The sequence below is a fragment of the Helianthus annuus genome, chromosome 17 (genome assembly GCF_002127325.2).
Source record: "Helianthus annuus cultivar XRQ/B chromosome 17, HanXRQr2.0-SUNRISE, whole genome shotgun sequence".
Classification (NCBI taxonomy): Eukaryota; Viridiplantae; Streptophyta; class Magnoliopsida; order Asterales; family Asteraceae; genus Helianthus; species Helianthus annuus.
In genome coordinates, this window is record NC_035449.2 from 19,308,362 (window position 1) to 19,319,042 (window position 10,681).

General features: G+C 37.4%; 1 protein-coding gene across 4 annotated transcripts; it reads right to left on the bottom strand.

Moving 5' to 3' along the window:
- Positions 1–458: 458 nt before the first annotated feature.
- LOC110922099 (ENHANCER OF AG-4 protein 2) lies at positions 459–9,108 on the bottom strand. Of its 4 annotated transcripts, none has more exons than XM_022166431.2 (14): positions 8,691–9,108; positions 8,045–8,237; positions 7,870–7,946; positions 6,873–7,312; positions 5,054–6,287; positions 4,538–4,964; positions 4,175–4,283; positions 3,970–4,082; positions 3,687–3,874; positions 3,003–3,588; positions 1,849–2,257; positions 1,039–1,134; positions 883–935; positions 459–780 (listed from the first exon to the last, which is right to left on the bottom strand). In XM_022166431.2, exons 4-13 carry the CDS (start codon positions 7,099–7,101, stop codon positions 883–885), a joined length of 3,444 nt encoding a protein of 1,147 aa, XP_022022123.1. In that variant the 5' UTR covers positions 7,102–7,312; positions 7,870–7,946; positions 8,045–8,237; positions 8,691–9,108; the 3' UTR covers positions 459–780. The 4 variants fall into 4 exon arrangements, with proteins under 4 accessions (XP_022022123.1, XP_022022122.1, XP_022022121.1 ...); XM_022166430.2 differs by having other exon boundaries at positions 8,045–8,486; positions 8,691–9,049; XM_022166429.2 differs by lacking the exon at positions 8,045–8,237.
- Positions 9,109–10,681: the final 1,573 nt, after the last annotated feature.

Sequence of the window (10,681 nt, forward strand, 5' to 3'; positions counted from 1 at the left end):
GATGAAAATGGCAAGATTTCAAACCTTTTGGATCCAGATGTGAAAAAACAAACCTTTGTACGAAAGTCACAAAAGTAGCCAAACCTCGGGATCATAAATGGCATTTTACTCTACTTTTTTTTTGCTATAATAAAAATATCATCTTGGTTTTTCTTTCCTTATGTCAACTTTTCTATTTCGTGAAAATTTTAAGGAAGTCCAACATAAATTTAAAATAGTCTAGGAAAATATGCATTACAAAATCTCATACAGACCTTTAAAATGATACACATATATCAGATATAAATGAAATGTAATTTCATTTATAATTTAAATGAATAAGCAAAGGATAAATAATGACTTGTCTTAACAAGCAACCATAAAAGTAAGCAAGGTAGAATAACATCATCATATTCTTTGTCCAAACGTGAAATGACAAGGAAAGATAAAATGGTAATATTAAAAAAAACAAAAACAAATATGAACAAGAATATATATATATAAAAAAAGATTTAAAAACCAAGAACATTAAAGGTGTTTTCGATTTCTATTTCAGCCCAAGTAAGAATCTAGCTAAGAGAATAAGTAACTCACTTCGTTCGTTAAAAAGATAAATGACCCGTCTAGTTTACAATATAGTTGAAAGAAGAATATGATATGAGTGATGTGGCTTACGCTCTATGTGCCTGGAAAGAAGCATTTGCCAAGAGAAAACTACAATATACAATCCTGCAAACGCCATCTTCACAACTCAATCATTTACTACCAGATATGAAACCAAACACGCACCAAATCTTCCATCTACAAATAAAAAGAAAAATACGATATCAGATATATTGAGTAGTAAGCAGGCTGTGTAAAAAGTTTCTTCTAAAAAGAATGCAGTTCTAGCTGGCAGCTTACTTAAGATGGTCTCCAAGAATTAAGAGATGGCACCAGCAGCGACCCACTATGGCCTGAAAACATATAATTAGGAAGCTACTTTTAGCTCGCCGGTCATGATTTACGAAGTTTCTAGCATGATGAACGAAAAAAAACACTGCTTAAAATTCGGATCACCTGGAACTTGAGCTCCAGCAGAACCTATATTCTGGCCCACAGGTTGAAACCTGACATTATTTGCTGGGGGTCTCTCCATGGGTGTTCGAAAATAACCTGCCACAGTAAAAAAAAAAAAAACATTACTCTACAAACTAAAATAGTAACAAAGAAAATAAAGTTCAGTCAATGTACTAAAAACTAGTTTTATAGTAATTCTTCTATGTTATGACCTTTTGCTCAACAACCTTAACTTCCTGCACATAAAAATGTGACTTGACCGGCTTCTCAAACTAAAGTACGTCATGTTGGTTTCTAATTAAAGAAAATGTACCACAAAATGTTGATTTCTGACCAAGATCAGTGGACAAACCCGGGAACACAATGACAGTGAGTGGACAAACCCAAAACCTTTAATATTTCTATAAGTTAATTATTGATGGTTAACCTATGATAAATTGTTTAAATGTCAATAAAAAAAGAGTTACAGCGTACTGGCTATGACCTCTTTTATATATATGCTTAAAAAAAGGCTTAAGTCATGTAATCATCCCCTGCACACGTTAAGCTTTTAGCTCCATAAAAAGGGATGCGAAGTGGTAACCCTTGCAACTGCACATTCTTTTGCAAGCAGCATAGATAACAGTATATGCCAAAAGCAGATCCAAGACATTAAGCATAGGCAATACTAAACGTATATAAAAAACATTGCCAGAGTACACACAGAGAGTATTAACTATTAAGCATCAAGTATGCACCTACTAGAGAACAAAATTCAAGCATTTAATATACCTGATTTTCAAAGCAACTGTTAAAAGTAAAATTTTATACCTTCCTGAGTAAAAGGAGGGGCTGCAGATACTGATGCCCGTCCATTATTCATCCATGCACCACGCTGACTATCAGGTGGTTTTGTTAATCCATACAAAGGGTATGGATGCTGCATCATTCCAGGATTAGGATATTGAAATTGACCAGCAGCAGTCTGATTCAGCATGGGAGTTTGGAATGTTCTTGTAGGCAAAGGTGTGTTTCCAGTTTGGTACTGTTGCTTTGATTGAGAACCTTGAAGATTTGTATATGTTTCATGTCCGTATTCTACAGTCCTCGAAGAGCTAAATCTAGAAGGTTCACGTGAATTGGCGGGTACAGCTGGCAGAAAGGACAACGGTTGCTGAGAGAACATTTCAGGCCTCACTGCGGAATCAACATGAGCTCCAAGACGAGAGTTCAAAGGTACCTGTACAAATTGGTTCTCAAACATATACTATAATTATTTAATGTGAAGCCTTCAGATACCACAATTAGGGCTGCAAACGAACTGAACTTTCAGCCAACTGTTCATGAACAGTTCGGCGGGAAGTTCGTTTGTGTTCGTTCATTTGATAAATGAACAAACACGGACAAAAAAACTTTGTTCGTTTAGTTAAATGAACGATCATGAACAGAGGCTGTGTTCGTTCATTTATGGTCGTGAACGTTCAGTAACTCGTTTGTTTATGTTTGTGTTTGATAGTTAATTAATTTTTATATTTATTTTTATTTTTGTTATTCTTTTATTTATTTGAGGTAACTGTGACAAATAGTATTCCCAAGTTCATTAGTATATTTGGGTGGATCTTCTTAATGTTTATGTTCATAAACGCATGTTTGCTTTTGTTTATGTTCATTTGTGTTCGTTTCCATTTATGAACGCTTGTTTGTGTTCGTTTGTATTCATGAACGTTCGTTTCTGTTTGTGTGTTCACAAACGTTTGTTTGCGTTTGTTTGTGTTCGGTACCTAAAATTAACAAACGAACACGAACATGTTCATTTCCTTAATGAACGAACACAAATAGATAATCTCGTTCGGTAAGTGTTCACGAACTGTTCGCGAACACAAATATTTCCATAACAAAGGAACACGAAAAATGCCTTGTTCGTGTTCGTTCGGATCATTTGTAGCCCTAACCACAATATCATGGATGCCATAGTTGAGTCTTACATTGGATTGCAAAGGGGGCATTGATGGTTGAGAAAACGACATCTGAGGTGGACCCGCATGAAAAGGATATGTTTGTGATGAAGGTTCGGGTGGAGGAGGTGGTGGTGGCGGTGGAGGTGATGGGGTTGATGGAGGTGGTGGAACCATAAGTGGTGACAAAGGTGGCGGTGGTGAAGACGGCAAGGGGGGAGTTGGAGGGGGAGAATCAGGCGGCAGTGGCGGTGAACCTTGACGAAGAGGGGACACCTCATTGGAATTATTAGAAGACGTATCCAATGTCCTATTAGAGCCTTCATCCTCTTGAATAGCCTTAGAAGAGCGACTACCTGTCGAGAACTTTTCGTCTTTTGGATGTCCAGACACGTCTTCCATTTCCATTTCAAGTTCACCATCCACATCCTCCAAGATGCAGTGGCGTCTCTCGTTTGAAGTTACTGAACATGTTTCAAGCTCTCCTGCGGCAACGTTTAGCTCTAGTGTTGATTTACATATGCCTTCTTTATGTGAAAAGTTAAGAATGTCATCTTCATCTTCTTCTTCAAAGACATTAGATGACAAAAGTCCAGGCAATTGAAACGTTGCATTGCTGAAAAATGTCAGAAGAACAATACTATTATAAAAATAAACTTCTATGCATGTTTCAATTCTATAAAAGCACATGGGGCGCAATTAAAGATTACACACCTCCCATATTCATCAAAAAGCATGCCCTCCATCTCTCTAATAGGATCATCGACAGCCCGTTCTGACCGAGATGGGCGCTTGGAGACCGAAACAGCAGAAGTATTATTGTTTGAAGAGCCAATGTCCTCTATATAGCTTCGAAGTAAAGTATCAGGTAAAATTTTCCTCTCAAGCCACAATTTGAGAACCTACAAAATATGTTTAAACTCAAATTCTGTTCAGAAAGTTATAAGCCAGCTAATAATCTGAAATTAAAAAAAAAAGAAATAAAAAGAGAACCCACCTTTAGACATTGACGACGATTCTCCCGAGCACTAGCACCTGGTGGAGCAGCAGCACCTAAAAGACGAGGCAATGCTGCTTGAACTGTAGGAATGTAAGAGGCTCCAGCAATTCCTGAAGAACATGACCCTTTTATACATTCGAGATTCAAAAATGATAAAATAATAATAATAATAATAATAATAATAATAATAATAAGTCAAAACCTTTCTGTGAATGAGAGCGCTGTGTAATGGAATCAACCAGAAAGAAAAGATCCACTCTTCGATGAAAACTGGATTCATTTTCCAGCTTCCTAGTAAGAAGTTCCACAACCTACAGAAGACGTGAAAATCACACAATATGTAATTCCTAACCAATTAAACATCTTCAATAATGATTTCATTGCATTAAACATAAAACCAAGTTATGCAAACAAGGCAGACATAAAACAACCACCATTATACAATTCGATAACCATAATTTGGTGTGGTACAGAAAGCAGTTCATTTCAACACGGTTAACAGTGAATGAAAAGATTTTGGAAACAGATCATAATAATAGAGACTGTAAATGCAACATTTTCCTACCTCATTGGCTATACCATGCTTTGCACAGTCAATTGCATGTCGTGTAGCACGCCCAATGCTTTCTTTTGTTCTCGATAAAGTTTCTATCATTCCTTCAAAAGCATCACGAGCAACGGCCGCCTCAGTTCCACCGCTAAGAGATCCGCCAGCAGGCCGATGTCCTGAACTGGTCCTTCTCTCCTCAAATTCTGCAGTATCAAGCTGCTCATCTGTTTGAGCCACAATTCCAAGACTTGTTGTGACTGTTTGAACAGCAGAAATAGGACCAGGGCTTTTCCCAAATGCTTCACTTTCATGCACAAGGTTGTGTGAGTGAGCTTCTTTTCTTTTTGCCTGAGCAACTGCAATTAGATGCCTCATTGACTTGTTTGAATCTGCATTTCTTGAACCAGACAATGAACTTGTTCGAGCCAGTTGAAATTCTGACCTGTAAGCCAGAGTATTACATTAGCCCCAGAAACTACTTGCGCAAATCAGTTTTCGTAACAACAATAATGAAGACTGTTTCTAACACACCTTTCACTAGACAACGAGTTGCTATCACTCGTTTTCCTCAAGACAGCTGCAGAATCAGTAATCCGTGAACTTAATTTTGCAGTAGTTTTTAAAGTACTATTATTCTGAGAACGATGCCCGCCATCATAAATCCCACTTGAGGGCTTAACCGAACCTGATTGATCCTTCTTTTGTGAAATATTGCCAGAAACCTTGCCTAAAGTCTTGTTGACTTTAGAAGGTTGACATTCCACCATTTGGTTGCAAGTATCAAAAGGAGACTTGACAGGAGAGATAAACACCTGTAGAATCTCTTCAGATGATTTCTTTTCAGATTCCGCTTTCCCAGGGGTATGTAACAACTTCTCTTCAGCTACTTCCGCAATATCTTGCTTAGATTTAGCCACAGATTCTTTCGCATTCAAGTTTTTTCTCACACCAGGGGAATCTTGAATAGCTTCAGTCACTACAGCGACTTCTTCAACAGACACTGAAGTGTGTGAGACTTTCTCAACTACTTTAGATGACTGTCCATGCACAGGAGTCTTGGGCTCGTCTTCATCTTCATCAAAGATACGAACAGCTCTCCTCCTCACGTGCACTTGAGGTTTAGATTTAACATAATCAGTGTTTTCCCCTTTTTTAGGTGTAACAGAGCTTTCAGTTGTTCTATCTTCCGGCATGCCTTCCGGGACCAGACGACGGCGTTTTGTAGGTTGTACAGCATCTTCGTCACCAAGAACTCTAGAACCGTTTGCTTGCCCCTTGAATACCGAGCGGTTTTTTGTTTTCAGCTCCGGCGTTCGCTTTTTTACTTCTTCGTTGCCTCCTTTACTAGACGCATCATTTTTCCTGAATATTTGGGACTTCTTGAGAGTATCATCTGAGTACTTGGACTTTTTTGCAGGGCGCAAAACTCCACTATTAAGAACATTATCTTTCAACCCAGCATGTGTTTTATCTTTCAGAACTTTCTTTGTGTTTCTAACATTATCTCCCGAATCTGGGTTTGCCACACCCTCGGTAACGTCGTTCTTGCTCACATGTGAGGAACTTCTTTGGGTTCCATCCTTATTCTTATTTACACTGGATTCAATATGGCTGGTCTGAAATGCAGAACCTACACTTGCAGGACTAAGAATTTTGTTTATTCCATCAACAACACCATGGTTATCCTTTGGAGCTTTTACTATCTTCTTGGACTTCTGCCCATTTGTTTCTTCATTATTTCCAATCTTTGGGTTTGTATTATGACCTAACACATACAAAATGAAAATATCCAATTAAAAATACATTATCCGTTGGCCGGTTATTAATAGCGCTCATAGCGAGCGCTATAGCAAATAGCGTAACACTCATGTGTCGCTATTTGATTTTTGCGTAACACTCATGTGTCGCTATTTGATTTTGGCACCTCTATAGCGGGCAAATAGCGGGATTTTAGGTTTTTTTTTTTTGTTTTTTTTTTTTCTGCTTTAATATAAATAGCGGGATTTTATAGGTATACAATAACAGGATTTTAGGCTTTTTGTTAAGCATACATATAAAACAACATATAGAACAGCTTATTTGGATATAACATACATATAAAATATTTCTATAATTTTATCCTAGTGTGTCGCTAAATATAAAATAGCTCCCACTATTTCATTGCTATCGCTACGTAGCGTTTAGGTAGCTTGCCGCTATCGTCTGCTATTCGTTGTTAATAACTATGCTGTCCGCACATAAGCAACTATAGCAGGCACCAAAGCCTCTATATGATTAACTTACCTTGAATGCCAAACATCACTCGCACTCGCTATATCAAAAACAAAAAAATAATAATAATAAGTTGTACCTGCAGAAGTAGATATACTCTCCACCTTAGGTGAAGCTATAGCATCGGCTCGGTTTTTGGTGAAAAGAGATGGAGAACGGTCATTAGCAAGAGACGAAACACTAGGGCTTACATCCTCATGTCCCATTTCCCTATGCGAGCAGCGTTCTAAACCAGAGCCATTATTTACAGTGTCACTAGAAGATGTTGCACAACTGGGTCTATCGGTAATCATTCTATCATCCACCATCTCTAAAAAGATAGCATCAGGCTGAGATGCTCGTCCATCATTACCGTCTTTTAGAAAATCTGAACTCTTATTCTCTGACTCTTCAAATGTGTCGCAAATTTCCTTCACGGCTTGAGAAAAGTATTTGACTGTTTTTCCTTTACATCTAGTCAGCAATTTGTCTTTTGTCTCACTGGTAAATGGCTGAATATCAACTGGAGCTACAAAAGCTCTGCAATAGTGAAACATGTCGATATAAAAACAAAACACTTGCACGTAAAAAGAAATAATGGTTAAACTGTTTCTGGAAATTCTATCTAACCCGCACTTTTAAATTCGCTATGGCATTTGCTCCTTCCTTAACAGTTAACACATTATTCTTATACATTGAAAACTCTAGAAATCATGAATTATGTTTTTCAGTAACTTTAACAGCACAGATATTAACATGTTTTAAACGTTTAGTCGCCTGTTGGACCGTTACATATTCATCTCCTAAAGATACCATGTGTTGATGGCTCTTGGTGACTTGGCATACCTCATCTACAAACTTAAATATGTTTTTCAATAACTTTAACAGCACAGATATTAACATGTTTAAACGTTTAGTCGTCTGTTGGACCGTTACATATTCATCTCCTAAAGATACCATATGTTGATGGCTCTTGGCGACTTGGCAGTTGGCATACCTCATCTACAAACTTAAATTTTTCACAACTGGTATGTAGCCAAAACAAGATGGTAAATTTAGACGATTACAGCAGACTTTACGGAGTAGCAAGTTCTTACATTTCTTCTGTACCAAAGAAATGTACAAAATATTTCCTCGGATCAGGGGTTCGTTTCCAGTCTTCAGGTTTGCTTATCTGCATAAAGAGAAACGCTTTAGGGTACACCGAATCGCAACCGACTCATTAATGTAAGCTGACAACATGAATCTAAAGCTCCAACAAAATGTGTTAACCTTCTCACACGATACGATAAGTTAATCAAGAACGGTGGAAATATCAGTCCTCAGAATTGTCGACCCTCACAAGAACAATCCGCTAGACTAGCATCACAACACATCCAAGATCCAACTTGTACAATTTTCCATGACAACATCATCCACGCAGCGCGTCTAAAAGGGGAATTCAACTCAAATGGCTTCTAGAGTTCTAGGTAACAAGATAGTTCCAGAATAAGGGTGGGTTGGCGGATACACCAATAAAAAAAGGAGAATTGGATAATCAAATAAACATCCTAAATAAATATTGCACTCATGTTATGACCAACCCAATGGTTAGATCACATTTACAGCTAATACTTAAACTGTGTCCAAAGTCAAATTAGGGTAATTGAAGCCCTCAACCAATGCTTAACTAATCACCCAAACACAATTTCGGAAGTAATTCACCCTCTGCCGCCTACGAAATTATAAAAAAAAACAACAATTCAACTCATAAATTGACAAAATTAGGTTAAAATAAGCAATTAATGATTCAATTCTATCTAGAAAGAGCATTAAAACTGCTTTTCTAGAAACAAAACTAAAACACAAGCCCAAACACTTGAAATTGAATCAAATTAGGGCACAATGCATCACCAAACATCATCATTATCAATCTAACCTTGGCAGGCCATGCAGGGAAGCCCTTGACTTTAGCAAGCACAAGATCGCCAAAATTCAACTTATTATTAGCCTTTGCTCCTTTCGCGCCAGCACGTTTCCGGCCAGGAGCCATCACACATCGTCTTCGGTTGAAAAAAGCACCCTAACGGAGATACGGAAACGATGCTCACGCAACGTTGATCGGAAACCTAACTAGTGGATGTGAAAGCAAAACCCTAGGGGACCGGTTGTGGAGAGGTGAATGATCGGCGACGGTTGCTCCGGTGGAAAGTAGGTGAGCCGTATGGTGTGTGTTTTGGAAGATTGGGTTGCCGGAAGCACAGGGGATTTTGTTATGGCGGTGGATGAGAGGGGGTGTGGTGTGGTGATGACGACTAGTTTTATGTATACGAAGGGTGGTTGTAATGTGTATTCATCATCAAAGTCATACGGAATATTCATTAACAAAGTCATACGGAATGGTTTTCCAACCAAATCCGGTCACCCAGATACACCAGGCTCGAGAGCTACTCGTTAAAAGCTTAAACAAGTCGAGCTTTAACGAGCTCAAGCCTGAAATATATCATGTTTTGATATCGAGCTTGAACTCGAGCCTACAATACAAAACTCGTGTAGGTTTGCGAGCCTAAACAAAATTTAGCTTTTCTATATATAATATAGCAATAGTGATGATGGGGGTGATGACCTAGGCCGTCACAAATTCTAGAGGAAACCCATAGAACGATGGTATACTGTGGTAAAACCTCTGGCCCGCACATTACATTTTTGTCACAAACGGGACTTCAACTGACGACCTCCCCTAGAGAAAGTCATCCGATATTGCTAGAGCATTGCCCCTTCGGTGTTCATACGTGTTCATACGGAATAGTAATTAGAGAATATTATAAAATAAAACTATATCGTCAATTCATGGTAAAATTATTAATTTATCAAAGGACTTACCAAGTGCGTTTTTTATGATATTTCTTCATGATTAATGTTTGCTCGTCGGTAACTCACGGGGTTGCTTCTTCCTTAAACTCTTGGCAAGGAAACCTTAGGAGTTGCAAATCGTGACGCACTTGGCAAGAGAATCTTAGGATTTGCAAGTTGTGACATGAAGATAGTTTCTCTAAATGAGAAGCGAAATTGATGAGACAAGATATGATTTGGGGTTACTAAATTCTTAGTGAATTGTAGCAAATAAATTAGTTTGTCTGATTGTATTGTTTGTGTGGCTATTAATGGATTGTTTTTCATTTATGTATGTGTAATCTTGTTTCTTATCATGTGATGCTACTTGTGATTAGCATGTGCTTCATAGCTAATCAGTGAATTTTGAATTTACTAACAGCATATATTGGAAACATGTGTCTGGTGCAATTATTTTTACTACTAATAATCACAACTCTCTTCATAGGGAAAACATGTTGATCACATGAAATAATTTTTGTGAATGGAATTAGTTATTTTTGTTGTTTAAACTTTTTTCATGAATTTACCAACAAGATATCTTTTTACTACTAATAAATCACACCTCTCTTCATGGGGAAAACATGATCACATAAGGTGTGGATTTCATGTTGATCACATGAAATATTTTTTGTGAATGGATCACATAAGGTGTGGATTTCATGTTGATCACATGAAATATTTTTTGTGAATGGAATTAGTTTTTTTTGTGTTTTTCATGATTTTTACCCAAGTATAATTGTTTCTATGTATGAATGCATGCTTAAAAATATTTAAAATCATAACTTGTTTATGGAAGTGAATGTGAACCCAAATGATAAACTTGTGTTATTTTCTTATTGTTGTGGGGCATATAAACCGTATATTTTTCGCAAAGCGTACCTGATGATGTTTTATCACTAGACACGTAGAGTAATAAGAAACATTGGCGTTATCATAACATTGTTATATACGAGTTGACAGGACCTATTGAGTTTTTATATTGTATGCATATTTTGTTGAATGTATTCATTATACGATTGATGATATAATCAAGAT